Source organism: Colias croceus, chromosome Z (assembly GCF_905220415.1).
Source record: "Colias croceus chromosome Z, ilColCroc2.1".
Classification (NCBI taxonomy): domain Eukaryota; kingdom Metazoa; phylum Arthropoda; class Insecta; order Lepidoptera; family Pieridae; genus Colias; species Colias croceus.
The window spans coordinates 5,394,898-5,416,853 of NC_059568.1; the positions used below are offsets into that span (position 1 = coordinate 5,394,898).

A 21,956-nucleotide genomic window follows, 5' to 3' on the forward strand; every position below is an offset into this window, starting at 1 on the left:
AAAAAAAATAAGGAAAAAAGTTTCCTCAAAAGACCATATTATAATACAACATTGGTCAGAAGTAACTTTTTTGTAAAATGTATAAAAAAATGGAGCAAAAATTTTACATAGAAATTTTCTTTAAGTTTTCTTATTACTTCTTTAAGTTTCAATTTAGGGCAAAAACATATATAATTGTGGGAAAAAATTTGCGTACCTAGTTTGATTTCTTTATATTTCAAAGGGCCCCCAATTCTTGTGTGCCCAAGGGCCCCGGCATAGTCTAAGACGGCCCTGGTAAGAGCAATATGGCTCTTTCATAAGAATTTCATTCAAGAAGCGCCACAATCGTGAATTGTATATACGAAATGAAAATGCAGACATTTTCTGTGAAATGTCGTTACAATTTTACATGTCGCTTCAATAAAATAAAAAGATGTAGGCGATTGGAAACTTGTCTAGAATCTTTGAAAAATATTGAGTTATTATATCGCGTATTCCTAGAAAATGTCTGGTTTTCCTAATATATGTTCATTGTGTATTTACATGAATATTTTCCGAGCTTTTATGCATTGACCAAACCTTTGAGGCGATCATTATTGACACTGTGAAAACATAGTATATTTTTAGAAATGCGAACGAATTAAACATGCATTTGAGGCTTTACCACACCCCGGACACTCCATACAAAATTATAGTTTTGACAGTCACACTGTAGAGACTGCAAATGTGTGTGTAAACTCTTTATGGTTGGCACATTTGTGACTAGCGTAAAAAAAAATTCGCGTTTTTCTGATGAAATACATCCGTAAACAGCACAATATCTAACCATTTTCTACGAAAAACGATAATCACAAATCCAAAATAATAAAATTGCTTTAAGTCAATTTGATTAATGTTGTCAATCTTCGTTGCGTTTCGTCTAAAGACGTCGTTGGTATCGTCCTTGCGGGGAAATGGGTACCATAACATGTCTGATCGTGCGGGGTGAGGTAAGTGTTTAATTTTGGCGGGAGGCGGAGAGTGTCCGTTCTGTAGCGTTTAGCTACTATTATGTATTATGTGGCTTTACTGGAAACATTTTACTTTATTCTTGTAGAAAAGCATTTGCGGAACGGAAGATATATTGTCAATGTGTAATATTTTGTTAAAGTATATAATGTATTATTTTATGTTTCATGATAGGTAACACTTAAGTTTATTTAGGTCCTTTAAAGTTGGTTCAAGCGTAAACCGCAATATAATCATATTATACAAATCTATCTACCTCCTTCATCTATACAAGTAACACCGAAATAAAAACCTCAGAAAATCCAAGCAACTTTATACCCATGTAAGCGGCGTATATCGCGAACAAAGACATAAACAAGAGTGGTAAATATGTGAGCAGTTTTAGCTTTATATATTCAAGGTTACAATGTCGGCTCGTACCTCGTACAAGTAGAATTTTCGATCTCAGCACTGAGGCCCATGCAATGAATTTTTCGCAAACACTGAATTGTTTATAACCCTCGAATCGTTAAAGGAAGCCTTCGTGTATGTTAATGTGGAATGACACCAAAACATTTACATACAATTTTGTGGGAAAAAAGTAAAAGTAATCGTGGTCATAATTTGAATATAATATGTAGATTCCGATAGATTATGTTTATATCCGACAATTTTCTTGGATATGAAAATTATTGTTATACAACAAAATTTACACTATTCAAATCATCTGTAAAACTCAAAACAAAACTACTACTTATGAATCAGAAAAATGTATCACTAAAAATGCAGGGTGTGAATAAAATGTTCTTTGAAAGGCGGCTTCACATTTATAATTTTCCTGCACGTGCATCATGAAAACGTATTATATGGGGTTTGGGTACTTTTGTATGGGCTAGTGGCGTCGTGATGAACTTTCGCAGCCAGTGATGAAACTTGGTTTAGATTAGAATTCTTAAGTAAATAAAGGAGAATACCTTAAAAAAACTCAGAAAAATCTTATAATAAATCATCTAGATTCTAGGTAAATGAATAATACAAAACCAAATATCTCTGTTCCTAATACGTTTCGAGATTTATTTACATAATAACTTTTGCTCACAATATATTCTTCTTTTAAAATATCCAAGTTTCATCAATAGCCGCGAAAGTTCATCACGACGCCACCTTTACTCAAATATATAATTTCAAATACATTTCAGGCCCACAGGCGCTGCCCATTGTGAAGGGGGTCCATAACGTGGTATCAGAAAATATTTTATACTTCCAAATCAACATGCAAGCAACATGCAATCGCGGCGCAGGGTTACGCACCAGAAATATGTAACCGTTTATCGTCTTCGGTTTTGTATTACTGGTCGTAAATCCGTGTCTCTACTGACGACGTTCGAATAACCTAAGTATTCAAATGCTTTATAAATGAGAAATTTTTAAAGAATCTAGGACCTTCCATGAATACGTACCACGGTCAATGGCAGCGAGAAAGTGAAACCGAAGAAGCACAATATTCCAATGATATATATGTACTTCACTGAACGAAACTCGTTGTGTAGCAATTTCGATATTGTCAGCGTCATCATCGCCTGAAAAATACTAAGTGTAAGGGCCGGCGCAGATATGACACTTTTGAATATTATCTCAATGATGACATTGTCGATTATAGTTTGACAATAAAAAATGCAGTGCGCTGCGCTCCACCATATCTGCGCCGGCCCTAAGTGTGCTGAGTTCTTCATGATTTTTCCATAATATATGGTTTTGTGTATATTGTATATGATATTATGCTAAGAGGCTTATGACGTTGTAAATATTATGTACAACATCATAAGTTATATAAAAATGCGCACAATATAATGATATTTTATTCAGGTCCCATAAAAATTCTCAACCAATGTTATAATTAATATTATAGTTGATTATTATTTTTGTACCTTATACAATATACATTTTATGATAATCCAATATTTATAATAAATTCATATTTAAAATAACTAGAACATAAGACTAATCATTAGATTGATTGCGTAGAACTACCGTTTATATATAAGTTTATTTCAGATTTGAAAAATTGAAGCATCCACTTCCCCACGTGTGGCTGGTCCCCTTTTTGCTTATACTATGATATAATATTTAGTATAAGTGACTGGGGAACAACCATAAGTGGGCGAAAAAGCAACGAATGGCGAAGACTTCAAATGACTAGATGATGAAAACTCAAGAAACTTGAATCCAAGAAACAATAACTCATTTTTCTCCTTGCTATCAGTCCTTGTCTAGTAATTTAAGATATATTTATCTTTATTTCTCTTTACTTCCTTAGTCCGAAGGTAAGTTAAAATAAATAAACGAAATTAACTACTTAATCTTATAGTACTAGGGTTACAACCCTGGTACATTGTTCATCAGTTACTACTAACAGGGGGGAACAACCCAGAACCTTATATTTTGTAGGACAAATATAATATATCGTCGTTATTAAGATAATATTACCAATAATTAAAATATATAAATTCGGTTAGTTATATTTTTTTTTTAATTAGTCAAATCAAAATAATATTTTATCCTTGATATCCTTATTAAGCTACCATATACCAACATAAGCAAAAATGCTGGGCGTATATTTAAAAGGAAGCTACTCACAAAAAATCGGCATATTAGTATCTAATTAAACTGATGAACAGTGTACCAGTGATTTTTTTATATTTACTATAATATTATTCTTGTATATAATATACTAGCTTTCCGCCCGCGGCTTCGCCCGCGTTTTCAAAGAAAAACGCGTTCCCGTAGGATTTCCGGGATAAAAACTATCCTATGTCCTTCCTCTGGTTTCAAAATATCTCTATACCAAATTTCATGCAAATTGGTTCAGTAGTTAAGGCGTGATTGAGTAACAGACAGACAGACAGACAGAGTTACTGTCGCATTTATAATATTAGTATGGATTATATTAATTCTTTGAACAACAAATATCAATGTGTAAGTAATGTGCAAGTCTATTCCGAATTTACTCACCAACCCGGGTACCAACGCTACAGTCAAGTTCATATACACGTAGAAAATGTATATCTTATGCATATGCATAAATTCGACGCTGAGAGGTATCATCACAAATAATAAGTAATGCGGGGTGACTGTGATTTTGACCTCGATGCAGCTTGAAAGCGCTAGATACAGCGCCCTTACGATTAGCGATCTAGCGAACGCAATCGCTGTAGCGACGATGGCGAATATAACGACCGTCGTGTCGATCATTGTGAACGGAGACATAGTGCCGAAGTCGTATACGCCAATTAGTCCAACGCTGAACATTTCGTTCGGCCGGTTCATTGAGGACGGCTGAAAAGTTTATTTTCACACGTTATATAAATTATATATCTATGGTAATTGTCGTTCTTGTTGATTTTAGTCGGAAAAAGCGATTCCGAATTGGTCGAATGTTAAAAAGTATGACTATCCTTAAATATTGTAAAAAACTTCAATTTTACCATCTCGTTTATGGAAATAACTTCACATAATACAATTTTTGTATAAATTATCTTAATTTTTATGGCGTTAAAGTATTTCACTAAAAAAAGTGTCAGCAAATTTTCTATACTCCCGGTATTGGCTCCAAAATAAGAAGAAATTAGAAAATACACATTTCAAGAAGAATAGTTTGGAAGCAGTCGGGATTTGGGCATCATCACTAGCTCATGATATCCCTGATGGCTTGTTTCGGTTTTTGTCATATTATTATATTTACAAACACCATTATAATAATATTTCAACCGAAAGTAGCTATTGAGAATATACTTATAACAGAAGAAGTGTTGTTGGGAATATCATTGATACATATTAATATTTGATAAGCTTTTCCAATTTTTTTTACGTATCGTTTGGATATTATTTAGTTACTAGCTGCTCCGCGCGGTTTCACCCCCGTCATGGCTCCACTCCTGTTGCCCGTAGCGTGATGAAATATAGCCTATACCTTCCTCGATAAATAGACTATCTAACACCGAAAGAATTTTTCAAATCGGACCAGTAGTTCCCGAGATTAGTGCGTTCAAACAAACAAACAAACTCTTCAGCTTTATAATATGAGTATAGATGAAATGCTTTCTGAATTAGAAATGTTTAAAGAATAGTAGCAAATCCCGCCTCGTGATCGAATTTTATATTTTCTTTAAAAATTTCTCAAGTATAATTTTATGTATTTTCTAGGATATTTGCAATTAAATTTTATAATAATTAATATTATGTTTAGATATACTATGGTGGTCACGTATTATATCATTTTTTGTGTTTGTAATGCTTGAATAGATTTAATTTGCATAAGGCGCTTCATTTATTACTATTATTATATTGCGTTTCATTTGTTTATCTTTAACTAGCTTACCGTCCGCGGCTTCGCCCGCTTTGCTTAAAACCTAATAAATTATAATATACTAAAACATTCCTCTTGAATCACTCTATCTATTAAAAAAACCACATCAAAATCCGTTGCGTAGATTTAAAGATTTAAGCATACAAAGGGACATAGGGACAGAGAAAGCGACTTTGTTTTATACTATGTAGTGATTAAACCTTGTTTATAAACATCGTATTATGCACATGAAGGTGTAAATAATTAACCTTTTTTATCATACTCTAGCAATATCTAGATTACTTAATCACTTTTATTACTGCCTGTTAGTTAACCCATTTCTTAATTAATGCAGTCGTTATATAAATGAATATTCCTCAGTATAACGCAAGATTTTTGCCCTATTTTAGCGAAACGAAAACATAAAATTAACCTATATAAAAGCCTCGGTAACTTTGTGTCAAGGGTTGATACGATTTTACATCTATGAAAAACTACCATTCAAACTGTATAATTATTTTCAGGTTAAGTTGTAAAGATGTTTGAGTTTACATTTTTTTGATGTATCAAGGGCTGATTCTGAATAATTGTATAACGTTTTATATTAAATAATTGTTTCTTAAATAGCGAGTTTAGCAAATATTTCATTAAAAAAAACTTCGGAAAACCAATTACCAACCAGATTCAAACAGAATAACAATAATTATTTTTATTCGAAAAATTATTAAAATCAAATTTATGGTATCGTTCCTGAAACTTTACATTGATTATAGTTACATTTACAATAATATTAAAATCTACAAAATAAAAAAACGGTAATATTTTAGTTTGATAACTTAAAATAATACTGCATATATTATGTTAGCGATTTAACAACCTAATACAACCTCTACATTTTTAAATATCGCGAGAAAAGTGGCCGATACCTCCAATAATTTTCTATCCCTCCATGTATCTCTTATAAGCATCCAATTTTAAAATGAAATACACAAAAAAAACATTTTTTTCTTAGATTAAACAATAGATAACAGTACCAAACATACCACGTTAGAAACTAGACAAAGCCAAACAATACCATTGTCAATAGCTACAATCAATGAAATGCAACGGTTGCTTCATTAGAACTTCCATGTTTCAAAGCAAATGTATTGAACTTGGTAATTAATCAAACATAATCTCTCAAAGACATGTTACTAAGTTTGCATTTAATCAGTTAACTGTGTGCCTGTTAATAAAATGTTTATATACTAGTTACACGTGTAAAAGATCCCTTGTACGGCACGTTGAAATTAAATATTGTTTATGTGGCATTTTTAATTTTGCACGGAATATTAAAGTGGAAACTTTTAAGTAAGACGTAGAGCAATAACTACATACATCTTCATTAGGATGGGGGACATTCAAACTAAGATAGGACAAGTTTCAGATTCTCTTTGAATCCATATCTCAGATGTATATTTGAATAAATCTCTTCTGTCTTAACAAACATAAATGAAAGCTTTTAATTATTATTTTTATAATAATTAGAAAAGATAGAACAAGTGTAATTTTTCAGTGTGATAATAACGTTAAAATATATCTCCATTATTTTCTCAAGAGCACAACGCAAAGTAATGAAACCGTAAACAATTGTAAAAGAAAAACGACATTATCTAGGTGAGGTTCAAGCTTACAAATCGCTCTCACTACAGCGTGGCCTTAACCTAGGATTTTCCATTTTATAATAACGTTAAAAATATATGCTAAAGGCCAAGGAGCGTCTTTATTAAGGCCCTCGTTGTAAAAGCATTTTATAAAAATTTTAAATGAATACAAAATGTGCGAAGGCGTGATTCTTCCTAGAATAATCTAGTGCCCTTTGCTATTCAAGAACAAGGTAAAAAATACGTTTTACTATGTAAACAAACTATCACGGGAGGCGATAAGCTGCACTTGAAATACAAGCTTGTAAAATAAAGACGACATTGTCTTTCCGCCCATTGATTTTTCCATTAATTTTATAGACGTTGCTCTATTCAGTCGATTACAGCCCACGTATACTATATAGGTACTACGTTCTATGTTCAGTGCAGACTTTTACCTACATGTATGTATTTACATATATAAATCATGCAAAATATCACACACCTAACATTTACTGTAAAAACTGGAGCCAACCAGTAACGTATATTTTTCCGAATATGTGAAATACTCGGTTATACGTGCAAACTCCTTCAACCGGTTAATACTAAACCAACACTGGTATTCGGCCAATCGACTAAATCTGTTATCTGGCTATGAGCTAAAATCCCCACGCATATTGCCGATTACGCTCTAATTTTCCAGTTACCAATGAAAACACAAATTTAGCGTGACTTCTGATAATTTGTCAATATTGACAGATGGATCAGCTATATTCAATTTTGGCTATTTTGTTTACAATGCGGAATTTGGGTTTTGATATTATACACTAGCTTCCGCCCGCGACTCCGTCCGCGCGGATGTCGGTCTTCGCTTAGATGGTTTATTTCTCCATTTTGAGTAACTCTGACAATGACATCTTATAAATATCTATTATAAAGACCAAATACGGCTCGACCTATAATAATACGCAACGTGTGTACGCGGTTCTACAGAACAATGTCTATGGATAAAACTGAAAAATTAAGATAATTTTTTTTCTACGTATTTTTCCAGAATAAAAAGTATTCTATTTTACGCCCAAAATAATAAGGTATAATTATACCAAGTTTCATCCAAATCGAACCGTTAGTTTTCACGTGATGTCTTCACATACAGACAGACAGACAGACAGACAGACAAAAAATTTTTTAAACACATATTTGGGTTTGGTATCGATCCAGTAACACCCCCTGCTATTTATTTTTTCAATATTTTCAATGTACAGAATTGACCCTTCTACAGATTTATTATATGTATACTGTATAGATAATATTAGCTTCATATTTTTTGAGGGTATGTAAGTTTGTTTTACAATATTTTAGTCACTTAATTAGAATGTAGCTAAGATGGTTTACATAATAATTATTTTGAAAATAATATTTTTATTTTAGAGCAAATTCCTCCCGTGTTACACCGTATAAATTTAGTTTAGTTCTAACAGGAAGGCGGTCTAGATTTTATTAAAAAAATTGGGTATACTTTAAATATGACAGGATAACTATAGTTAATCTTCTTTTTTTACCGATTGACGCAGAGGTTCGTGACCACGTGTTTTTCATTTATTGCCTTTAAAATTTAGGCAATTAAATTTACTCACATTGCCGTACTTATTTTTTACAAGTTATTACACATATTATGTTAATTGAAATATTAACCGGAAATCTGCAACATTTTGAATACTATAAGAAAATTACAACACTTAGATATTTACGTTTTGATAGTATATTATTATATTATCTGTGATTCCATATTTTATAGGATTTATACACATTCATACACATTTCATAGTTATTTCAATTCATTTTTTTTTTACATGTTTAATGTCTTATATATATATATATTATTTAGTCTTGTTTTTCCTTGACCACCAGGTTGTCTGGAAGAGATCGCTGTCTTAGCGATAAGACCGCCTGTTGTGCTCAACTGTGTCTCTTTCTTTTGTATATTTGCTTTTGTAATTTTTATGTCCTAGTGCACAATAAAGTATTTTTGTTTGTTTGTTTGTCTTACTAAAACGGCCTTGTAGCATAGCACTCATATAAACAATGAGTTAAGTCTTCTCAGCACTATTAGCGGCTCATTACGAATTCTTTTTAGCGCGAAAATAGCAACTACCTCTGTAGTCTGTATGCAGTCATCTTCTAATTTTAGTTCTAAATATTTAACGAGGCCTAAGTACGGCCTTTAGCATTTAAATTATTCGTGACATGATAATTATAAAGCAATGCTTAATAGGTTACTTCATATTTTCACTCTTAAGTAGTTAAATGTTATATCGTTGATATTTTAAAACTATTATGACGTATTCAATTGTATAGAACTATAGAACATTAATTTATTTTTGTTTATTTTCATTTTTTTTCTCTAAATTATCATGAATGGAGCTTTGATTACCACGATGCAAATATTATTTTATTGATGTATGTACTTTCCAATGGTATTTTCCTTCTTTTTGCATTATTTCTGTAGTCACTACACATTTTACTACAAATAATAAGCCCGCAGGGCACCTTCTGTCGAGGTGTCGGGGAGTAGCGACCCCGCGGACCTGAACGCTCCCGGGAGGGACCCTTGTCCTCGTCTCCAGCTTGCTTTGACCGGTGTGAGCACCGAAGAGTAACAGGACCCCTACCTCAAGCTTGATTTAAATGGAAGGTTACCGTGACCTCTTATAGCAGTACCTAATCCAGTATGAGAAAGTGACAGTACTAAGACGAATCATGCAGTGCCGTCACTTTCCCCCTCACCCCTCTTTTTTGTTTGTCTAACAATTATAATAATATAAAATAACTCACGTATTTCTTTTTCGCATCAGTTAAATCCATTATCTGGTAGAACGCTGTGGTCGTGTACGTTGAAAACAAAAGGACAATCACTATAAATAATGTTGAGAACGTTCCCCAAAGAAATGTAAACTTGAAAAGCTGAAAATTGGGAGAAATTCATTAATTGAAATAAAGCAATTTAATTTCGTTAGGTTGAAATTTATTTCATTATTCAAATCTATGGACTTTATATTTTTGTGTATTACTTATGTTTAATTATTATTACTTCAAAACTGAGTAATTACGTTCCTACGTTTGTACCTAGTTATCATAAGAAGGTAACGAGTGATTCATAATCGGTTGATTAAACATCTATTATTTTTTCTTTTTGTTTGAGAAACATGTTTTACGAATTTTAAATTTCATTTATTTTTTGTTTCAAACATTATCGGCCCCTATGTTTAAACAATTGGCCAAAAAAATATGTTATTTGTTTGTGCCCTTTTAAAATTATATAATACAATTAACAATATAGGTAGTTAAAAAAATTACGGAATACAGAATTAAGGTTCGCGTACATAATAAGTAAGAATCTCATAATAATATCTATAAAATTGTCTATTGTTTATATCACTGCATCCACGAAATTGCTTATCTTGATACTATATTTTAAATTATTATCAGTCATCATTAACACGTTTTTATTAGCTTTGCCTATATGTTTGTATGCTTCTGAAACACTTTTAGATTCGATATTGACCCCCTTCTAACGGACACGTATTATAGTTATAAGTTTTTACGTTTATCCCAGTTCGATTTAAAGATATTATCTAATAAAAGCGTGTTTTTAAGTTTACTTTTAAGTCTGTTCATTGTTTGTTATTAAAGCCACGCAATACATTATTGACACTCAATGATGACATAATTTTAATGTAATGTTGTGAATTACAACATAAACCTTAATCAATCTTCATTAATGTTGTGCATTATCTACGTAGTAAGAAGTTCTGAAACGAGAAGATTGAACCAGTTTCTTCAGTTGTGGCGTCTGAACCTATTAAACTTCTTTCGATGTATGTAACTCGTCAGAAGTTTTGTTATAGATTCAGCCGCTACGGCTCAACATCAGTTCATCGAAGAAGTGAAGTTACTCTGAAGATTAATCTATATATATAAAAGAAAGTCGTGTTAGTTACTCCACTTATAACTCAAGAACGGCTGAACCGATTTAGCTGAAAATTGGCAGGGAGGTAGTTTAGAGCCAGGAGAAGGATATAGGATAATAAATACGTACCACGGGCGAAGCCGGGGCGGACCACTAGTATCTAATAAAAACGAAGCGAAATGTCACTCAACAAAAGAATTCGAATGATTCATTTCGCCACGCCGGAACATATCGGTGGGTATTATTTCCCGACTCCGGCACGGTCTGGTCCTGGCATGTAGTAAGGAATTGTGCACGCTACTTACAACCTGTCGCTCCCTGACGTTTTGGCGAATAGCACAATGATTTTAATGACATTGTGCTATTCGCCAAAACCTCAGGGAGTCTAAGCATAATGTTAAAAGAACTTGCGATGGAAAGCGAAAAAGTGAGGCTAAAATTGAATCCGGAGAAGACTGAGACTGATGACAAACGGAAACAAAAACATGATGCAATTAGAGTACACCGAAATAAACCTACACCCTACACTTTCACGCTACGCCCTGTCAGATTTGAACCAAGCCTGGCCGGGCCAGTCGTCCACGTTACACCGGGCTGTTCCCTCGTATTATTTGTGTTGTATAAATGTTTTATTTACGACTATATCTGTGTTATAGGATGATTCACTTCACTACACCGTACCAGAACACATCGTCGGGTATTGTTTCCCGGCTCCGGCACGGTATGAGTCTGGCATGTTGTAAAGAATAATTCATGCTACACCCGGCCATACTTGCACCGAGCCTGGCCGGGCCAGTCGTCCACGTTACACCGGGCTGTTTCCTCGTATTATTTGTTTTGTATAAAATGTTTTATGTACGACTATATCTGTGTTAAAGGATGATTCACTTCACTAAACCGTACCAGAACATATTGTTGAGTATTGTTTCCCGGCTCCGGCACGGTACGAGTCTGGCATGTTGTAAATAATAATTCATGCTACACCCTGTCATACTTGCACCGAGCCTGGCCGGGCCAGTCGTCCACGTTACACCGGGCTGTTTCCTCGTATTATTTGTATTGTATAACATGTTTTATGTACGACTATATCTGTGTTAAAGGATGATTCACTTCACTACACCGTACCAGAACATATTGTTGGGTATTGTTTCCCGGCTCCGGCACGGTACGAGTCTGGCATGTTGTAAATAATAATTCATGCTACACCCTGTCATATTTGCACCGAGCCTGGCCGGGCCAGTCGTCCACGTTACACCGGGCTGTTTCCTCGTATTATTTGTATTGTATAACATGTTTTATGTACGACTATATCTGTGTTAAAGGATGATTCACTTCACTACACCGTACCAGAACATATCGTTGATTATTGTTTCCCGGCTCCGGCACGGTACGAGTCTGGCATGTTGTAAATAATAATTCATGCTACACCCTGTCATATTTGCACCGAGCCTGGCCGGGCCAGTCGTCCACGTTACACCGGGCTGTTTCCTCGTATTATTTGTATTGTATAACATGTTTTATGTACGACTATATCTGTGTTAAAGGATGATTCACTTCACTACACCGTACCAGAACATATTGTTGAGTATTGTTTCCCGGCTCCGGCACGGTACGAGTCTGGCATGTTGTAAAGAATAATTCATGCTACACCCTGTCATACTTGCACCGAGCCTGGCCGGGCCAGTCGTCCACGTTACACCGGGCTGTTTCCTCGTATTATTTGTATTGTATAACATGTTTTATTTACGACTATATCTGTGTTAAAGGATGATTTACTTCACTACACCGTACCAGAACACATCGTTGAGTATTGTTTCCCGGCTCCGGCACGGTACGAGTCTGGCATGTTGTAAAGAATAATTCATGCTACACCCTGTCATACTTACACCGAGCCTGGCCGGGCCAGTCGTCCACGTTACACCGGGCTGTTTCCTCGTATTATTTGTATTGTATAACATGTTTTATGTACGACTATATCTGTGTTAAAGGATGATTCACTTCACTACACCGTACCAGAACACATCGTCGGGTATTGTTTCCCGGCTCCGGCACGGTACGAGTCTGGCATGTTGTAAAGAATAATTCATGCTACACCCTGTCATACTTGAGCCGAGCCTGGTCGGGCCAGTCGTCGACGTTACACCGAGCTGTTTCCTCGTATTATTTGTGTTGTATAACATGTTTTATGTACGACTATATCTGTGTTAAAGGATGATTCACTTCACTACACCGTACCAGAACTTATTGTTGGGTACTGTTTCCCGGCTCCGGCACGGTACGAGTCTGGCATGTTGTAAAGAATAATTCATGCTACACCCTGTCATACTTGCACCGAGCCCGGCCGGGCCAGTCGTCCACGTTACACCGGGCTGTTTCCTCGTATTATTTGTATTGTATAACATTTTTTATGTACGACTATATCTGTGTTATAGGATGATTCACTTCACTACACCGTACCAGAACACATCGTCGGGTATTGTTTCCCGGCTCCGGCACGGTATGAGTCTGGCATGTTGTAAAGAATAATTCATGCTACACCCGGCCATACTTGCACCGAGCCTGGCCGGGCCAGTCGTCCACGTTACACCGGGCTGTTTCCTCGTATTATTTGTTTTGTATAAAATGTTTTATGTACGACTATATCTGTGTTAAAGGATGATTCACTTCACTAAACCGTACCAGAACATATTGTTGAGTATTGTTTCCCGGCTCCGGCACGGTACGAGTCTGGCATGTTGTAAATAATAATTCATGCTACACCCTGTCATACTTGCACCGAGCCTGGCCGGGCCAGTCGTCCACGTTACACCGGGCTGTTTCCTCGTATTATTTGTATTGTATAACATGTTTTATGTACGACTATATCTGTGTTAAAGGATGATTCACTTCACTAAACCGTACCAGAACATATTGTTGAGTATTGTTTCCCGGCTCCGGCACGGTACGAGTCTGGCATGTTGTAAATAATAATTCATGCTACACCCTGTCATACTTGCACCGAGCCTGGCCGGGCCAGTCGTCCACGTTACACCGGGCTGTTTCCTCGTATTATTTGTATTGTATAACATGTTTTATGTACGACTATATCTGTGTTAAAGGATGATTCACTTCACTACACCGTACCAGAACATATTGTTGGGTATTGTTTCCCGGCTCCGGCACGGTACGAGTCTGGCATGTTGTAAATAATAATTCATGCTACACCCTGTCATATTTGCACCGAGCCTGGCCGGGCCAGTCGTCCACGTTACACCGGGCTGTTTCCTCGTATTATTTGTATTGTATAACATGTTTTATGTACGACTATATCTGTGTTAAAGGATGATTCACTTCACTACACCGTACCAGAACATATCGTTGATTATTGTTTCCCGGCTCCGGCACGGTACGAGTCTGGCATGTTGTAAATAATAATTCATGCTACACCCTGTCATATTTGCACCGAGCCTGGCCGGGCCAGTCGTCCACGTTACACCGGGCTGTTTCCTCGTATTATTTGTATTGTATAACATGTTTTATGTACGACTATATCTGTGTTAAAGGATGATTCACTTCACTACACCGTACCAGAACATATTGTTGAGTATTGTTTCCCGGCTCCGGCACGGTACGAGTCTGGCATGTTGTAAAGAATAATTCATGCTACACCCTGTCATACTTGCACCGAGCCTGGCCGGGCCAGTCGTCCACGTTACACCGGGCTGTTTCCTCGTATTATTTGTATTGTATAACATGTTTTATTTACGACTATATCTGTGTTAAAGGATGATTTACTTCACTACACCGTACCAGAACACATCGTTGAGTATTGTTTCCCGGCTCCGGCACGGTACGAGTCTGGCATGTTGTAAAGAATAATTCATGCTACACCCTGTCATACTTACACCGAGCCTGGCCGGGCCAGTCGTCCACGTTACACCGGGCTGTTTCCTCGTATTATTTGTATTGTATAACATGTTTTATGTACGACTATATCTGTGTTAAAGGATGATTCACTTCACTACACCGTACCAGAACACATCGTCGGGTATTGTTTCCCGGCTCCGGCACGGTACGAGTCTGGCATGTTGTAAAGAATAATTCATGCTACACCCTGTCATACTTGAGCCGAGCCTGGTCGGGCCAGTCGTCGACGTTACACCGAGCTGTTTCCTCGTATTATTTGTGTTGTATAACATGTTTTATGTACGACTATATCTGTGTTAAAGGATGATTCACTTCACTACACCGTACCAGAACTTATTGTTGGGTACTGTTTCCCGGCTCCGGCACGGTACGAGTCTGGCATGTTGTAAAGAATAATTCATGCTACACCCTGTCATACTTGCACCGAGCCCGGCCGGGCCAGTCGTCCACGTTACACCGGGCTGTTTCCTCGTATTATTTGTATTGTATAACATTTTTTATGTACGACTATATCTGTGTTATAGGATGATTCACTTCACTACACCGTACCAGAACACATCGTCGGGTATTGTTTCCCGGCTCCGGCACGGTATGAGTCTGGCATGTTGTAAAGAATAATTCATGCTACACCCGGCCATACTTGCACCGAGCCTGGCCGGGCCAGTCGTCCACGTTACACCGGGCTGTTTCCTCGTATTATTTGTTTTGTATAAAATGTTTTATGTACGACTATATCTGTGTTAAAGGATGATTCACTTCACTAAACCGTACCAGAACATATTGTTGAGTATTGTTTCCCGGCTCCGGCACGGTACGAGTCTGGCATGTTGTAAATAATAATTCATGCTACACCCTGTCATACTTGCACCGAGCCTGGCCGGGCCAGTCGTCCACGTTACACCGGGCTGTTTCCTCGTATTATTTGTATTGTATAACATGTTTTATGTACGACTATATCTGTGTTAAAGGATGATTCACTTCACTACACCGTACCAGAACATATTGTTGGGTATTGTTTCCCGGCTCCGGCACGGTACGAGTCTGGCATGTTGTAAATAATAATTCATGCTACACCCTGTCATATTTGCACCGAGCCTGGCTGGGCCAGTCGTCCACGTTACACCGGGCTGTTTCCTCGTATTATTTGTATTGTATAACATGTTTTATGTACGACTATATCTGTGTTAAAGGATGATTCACTTCACTACACCGTACCAGAACATATCGTTGATTATTGTTTCCCGGCTCCGGCACGGTACGAGTCTGGCATGTTGTAAATAATAATTCATGCTACACCCTGTCATATTTGCACCGAGCCTGGCCGGGCCAGTCGTCCACGTTACACCGGGCTGTTTCCTCGTATTATTTGTATTGTATAACATGTTTTATGTACGACTATATCTGTGTTAAAGGATGATTCACTTCACTACACCGTACCAGAACATATTGTTGAGTATTGTTTCCCGGCTCCGGCACGGTACGAGTCTGGCATGTTGTAAAGAATAATTCATGCTACACCCTGTCATACTTGCACCGAGCCTGGCCGGGCCAGTCGTCCACGTTACACCGGGCTGTTTCCTCGTATTATTTGTATTGTATAACATGTTTTATTTACGACTATATCTGTGTTAAAGGATGATTTACTTCACCACACCGTACCAGAACACATCGTTGAGTATTGTTTCCCGGCTCCGGCACGGTACGAGTCTGGCATGTTGTAAAGAATAATTCATGCTACACCCTGTCATACTTACACCGAGCCTGGCCGGGCCAGTCGTCCACGTTACACCGGGCTGTTTCCTCGTATTATTTGTATTGTATAACATGTTTTATGTACGACTATATCTGTGTTAAAGGATGATTCACTTCACTACACCGTACCAGAACACATCGTCGGGTATTGTTTCCCGGCTCCGGCACGGTACGAGTCTGGCATGTTGTAAAGAATAATTCATGCTACACCCTGTCATACTTGAGCCGAGCCTGGTCGGGCCAGTCGTCGACGTTACACCGAGCTGTTTCCTCGTATTATTTGTGTTGTATAACATGTTTTATGTACGACTATATCTATGTTAAAGGATGATTCACTTCACTACACCGTACCAGAACATATTGTTGGGTACTGTTTCCCGGCTCCGGCACGGTACGAGTCTGGCATGTTGTAAAGAATAATTCATGCTACACCCTGTCATACTTGCACCGAGCCCGGCCGGGCCAGTCGTCCACGTTACACCGGGCTGTTTCCTCGTATTATTTGTATTGTATAACATTTTTTTATGTACGACTATATCTGTGTTATAGGATGATTCACTTCACTACACCGTACCAGAACACATCGTTGAGTATTGTTTCCCGGCTCCGGCACGGTACGAGTCTGGCATGTTGTAAATAATAATTCATGCTACACCATGTCATACTTGCACCGAGCCTGGCCGGGCCAGTCGTCCAGGTTACACCAGGCTGTTTCCTCGTATTATTTGTTTTGTATAACATGTTTTATGTACAACTATATCTGTGTTAAAGGATGATTCACTTCATTACACCGTACCAGAACACATCGTCGGGTATTGTTTCCCGGCTCCGGCACGGTACGAGTCTGGCATGTTGTAAAGAATAATTCATGCTACACCCGGTCATACTTGCACCGAGCCTGGCCGGGCCAGTCGTCCACGTTACACCGGGCTGTTTCCTCGTATTATTTGTTTTGTATAAAATGTTTTATGTACGACTATATCTGTGTTAAAGGATGATTCACTTCACTACACCGTACCAGAACATATTGTTGAGTATTGTTTCCCGGCTCCGGCACGGTACGAGTCTGGCATGTTGTAAATAATAATTCATGCTACACCCTGTCATACTTGCACCGAGCCTGGCCGGGCCAGTCGTCCACGTTACACCGGGCTGTTTCCTCGTATTATTTGTATTGTATAACATGTTTTATGTACGACATCTGTGTTAAAGAATGATTCACTTCACTACACCGTACCAGAACATATCGGTGGGTATTGTTTCCCGGATCCGGCACGGTACGAGTCTGGCATGTTGTAAAGAATAATTCATGCTACACCCTGTTATATTTGCACCGAGCCTGGCCGGGCCAGTCGTCCACGTTACACCGGGCTGTTTCCTCGTATTATTTGTATTGTATAACATGTTTTATGTACGACTATATCTGTGTTAAAGGATGATTCACTTCACTACACCGTACCAGAACATATCGTTGAGTATTGTTTCCCGGCTCCGGCACGGTACGAGTCTGGCATGTTGTAAATAATAATTCATGCTACACCCTGTCATATTTGCACCGAGCCTGGCCGGGCCAGTCGTCCACGTTACACCGGGCTGTTTCCTCGTATTATTTGTATTGTATAACATGTTTTATGTATGACTATATCTGTGTTAAAGGATGATTTACTTCACTACACCGTACCAGAACACATCGTTGAGTATTGTTTCCCGGCTCCGGCACGGTACGAGTCTGGCATGTTGTAAAGAATAATTCATGCTACACCCTGTCATATTTGCACCGAGTTTGGCCGGGCCAGTCGTCCACGTTACACCGGGCTGTTTCCTCGTATTATTTGTATTGTATAACATGTTTTATGTACGACTATATCTGTGTTAAAGGATGATTCACTTCACTACACCGTACCAGAACATATTGTTGGGTATTGTTTCCCGGCTCCGGCACGGTACGAGTCTGGTATGTTGTAAATAATAATTCATGCTACACCCTGTCATATTTGCACCGAACCTGGCCGGGCCAGTCGGCCACGTTACACCGGGCTGTTTCCTCGTATTATTTGTATTGTATAACATGTTTTATGTTCGACTATATCTGTGTTAAAGGATGATTCACTTCACTACACCGTACCAGAACATATCGTTGAGTATTGTTTCCCGGCTCCGGCACGGTACGAGTCTGGCATGTTGTAAAGAATAATTCATGCTACACCCTGTCATACTTGCACCGATCCTGGCCGGGCCAGTCGTCCACGTTACACCGGGCTGTTTCCTCGTATTATTTGTATTGTATAACATGTTTTATGTAAGACATCTGTGTTAAAGAATGATTCACTTCACTACACCGTACCAGAACATATCGGTGGGTATTGTTTCCCGGATCCGGCACGGTACGAGTCTGGCATGTTGTAAAGAATAATTCATGCTACACCCTGTCATACTTGCATCGAGCCTGGCCGGGCCAGTCGTCCACGTTACACCGGGCTGTTTCCTCGTATTATTTGTTTTGTATAACATGTTTTATGTACGACTATATCTGTGTTAAAGGATGATTCACTTCACTACACCGTACCAGAACACATCGTTGAGTATTGTTTCCCGGCTCCGGCACGGTACGAGTCTGGCATGTTGTAAAGAATAATTCATGCTACACCCTGTCATACTTGCACTGAGCCTGGCCGGGCTAGTCGTCCACGTTACACCGGGCTGTTTCCTCGTATTATTTGTATTGTATAACATGTTTTATGTACGACTATATCTGTGTTAAAGGATGATTCACTTCACTACACCTTACCAGAACATATCGTTGAGTATTGTTTCCCGGCTCCGGCACGGTACGAGTCTGGCATGTTGTAAATAATAATTCATGCTACACCCTGTTATACCTGCACCGAGCCTGGCCGGGCCAGTCGTCCACGTTACACCGAGATGTTTCCTCGCATTATTTGTTTGTATAATATGTTTTATGTACGACTATATCTGTGTTAAAGGATGATTCACTTCACTACACCGTACCAGAACATATCGTTGAGTATTGTTTCCCGGCTCCGGCACGGTACGAGTCTGGCATGTTGTAAATAATAATTCATGCTACACCCTGTCATACTTGCACCGAGCCTGGCCGGGCCAGTCGTCCACGTTACACCGGGCTGTTTCCTCGTATTATTTGTATTGTATAACATGTTTTATGTACGACTATATCTGTGTTAAAGGATGATTCACTTCACTACACCGCACCAGAACATATTGTTGGGTATTGTTTCCCGGCTCCGTCACGGTACGAGTCTGGCATGTTGTAAATAATAATTCATGCTACACCCTGTCATATTTGCACCGAGCCTGGCCGGGCCAGTCGTCCACGTTACACCGGGCTGTTTCCTCGTATTATTTGTATTCATTACCGTCTTTACCATAGGGGCACAGGGGGCCAGTGCCCAGGGCCCCCCATCGTCTGGGGGCCCCCCTGGAGGAAATGACAATTTTTTTCACATAAATTTATGGGAAAAAATTTGTATACCTAGTTTTGTTTCAAAGGGCCCCCAATTCTTGTGTGCCCAAGGGCCCCGGCATAGTCTAAGACGGCCCTGTTTGTATTGTATAACATGTTTTATGTACGACTATATCTGTGTTAAAGGATGATTCACTTCAATACACCGTACCAGAACAATATCATTGGGTATTTTTCCCCGGCTCCGGCACGGTACGAGTCTGGCATGTTGTAAAGAATAATTGACGCTACATCATATGTCAGATTTGAAGCAAGCCTGGCCGGGCCAGTCATCCACGTTACACCGGGCTGTTTCCTCGTATTATTTGTGTTGTATAACATGTTTTATGAACGACTATATCTGCATTATGTAGTTTTTGAAGTATTGGGAATGTTTATCCAAATAATATTTTTATATTTCTAAATACTTATAAGGTCATAATATCGTTTTATAAAGGTCATATCGTAAATCAAAGGATACTTGCACACCACAGAACAGTAAGAACAAAATAGAAGTGCTATAATGTCATAATTAGTATGAAAACCAGTGTCGCCAAACCCACACATTTAAACCGATAGTTATACAGTACACTACAAGTAAACTATGCCTTTGATTGGACAGCTTAATTTGAGTAAAAACTGACTTAGGTTATAAATTCAGCATTTCAATATGTACCCTAAAGCAACAAGTTACGGTTTATTTTAGTATAACATCCCTAGGTATATTAGCTGTTTTGTTTCTCTTTGCTCCGAAATTCCAAATTCGAAAAACATTCAGCTACTCCACAACAGAGGGCGTTAGTTTTCGATAGATATAACTTTGAACCTCAACACATAGAAATAAGGTTGAAATTTGTGTCACTCTACATTAATGACATTATCGGTCAATTAAGGAAAGCTGGCATGTTCACAGTACTCACACTTATGCAATTTCACTTACAGTATGTTCAAAAATAAATGCGACTCTAGTTTCATTTTAGACTTGAATTGTAAAATGGGTGCGTTGTAGATAAATATATTATGCAAATATAATTATGAAAGCTCTCATAATTTACCTGTAAAATTATACTTTAAAAGTAAATCAATTGATGAAGTTAATTATTTATTCTAATAATAATCAATTGGATAAAAGTATTAATAATCATTCAATTATCAAATAATAATTAAATTTCAGGTCATAAAAACAATACAAATAACACGTGCGCTCACTCCCAACACACGGATGGTTGTTTTGATAATGATTTAAATAACGGACGTCTTCTGCAGTTGCGGAGCAGTCTTGTCCTGACTTTAGTCGAGTAAAGATATCTAAGAAATATTATATTTGTAGTAAGTACGTAATACCTACCAATACGCGCTAACAAATATGTGTTACATGTTTATTGTATAATTTTCACACTATTGGTTTTTAACTCAAACTCAAACATTTATACAATTAGACTTCTTCTAGAAGCACTTTTGAATCGTCTTAGCAGTTTAACAGTTTTAACATTTACCACCAATTCAGAGAGCAGTATCTATAGAGAAGAAGAAGAATCTATTTAATCATACCTAATCGTAATCTTCTACTTCACTGAAACTTTCATCGCTCGAAGAACTCGCCGTCAGTAAATGAGTCAGTGTAATTATCTACTTTTGGTTCTAATTGAATATATTTTTCCTCATGTTCTCGCGTCTTTCTCCAAACGTCACTAAACATATCCAGACTAATATGGCATTTGCTTCCTTTCTAAATAATTCTTCCACAGTTTTCAAGTTAAAGTTCACATTTTGTGATGCTACTTTCCCTTTAATTATGCCCCATAGTAACTCTATTAGGTTGAGTTCTGGATGGTATGGTGGAAGGCGCAATACACTATGTCCATGATCTTTGAGGATTGCATCAAGTAAAAATTGTGTATAGTTTGGCTT

The 21,956-nt window shown here is 37.6% G+C and overlaps 1 protein-coding gene across 1 annotated transcript in view; it reads right to left on the reverse strand.

The window, feature by feature from the left end:
- The window catches only part of LOC123705103 (sodium-dependent dopamine transporter-like), a 56,686-nt gene that overhangs the window by 15,787 nt on the left and 18,943 nt on the right, over nt 1-21,956 (reverse strand). Inside the window, exons 7-9 of the mRNA XM_045653727.1 lie at nt 9,772-9,900; nt 3,982-4,305; nt 2,430-2,549 (exon numbers count right to left, since the gene is read on the reverse strand). Of these exons, the coding sequence (XP_045509683.1) occupies nt 2,430-2,549; nt 3,982-4,305; nt 9,772-9,900 (573 nt within the window). The remainder of the gene's footprint in view (nt 1-2,429; nt 2,550-3,981; nt 4,306-9,771; nt 9,901-21,956) is intronic.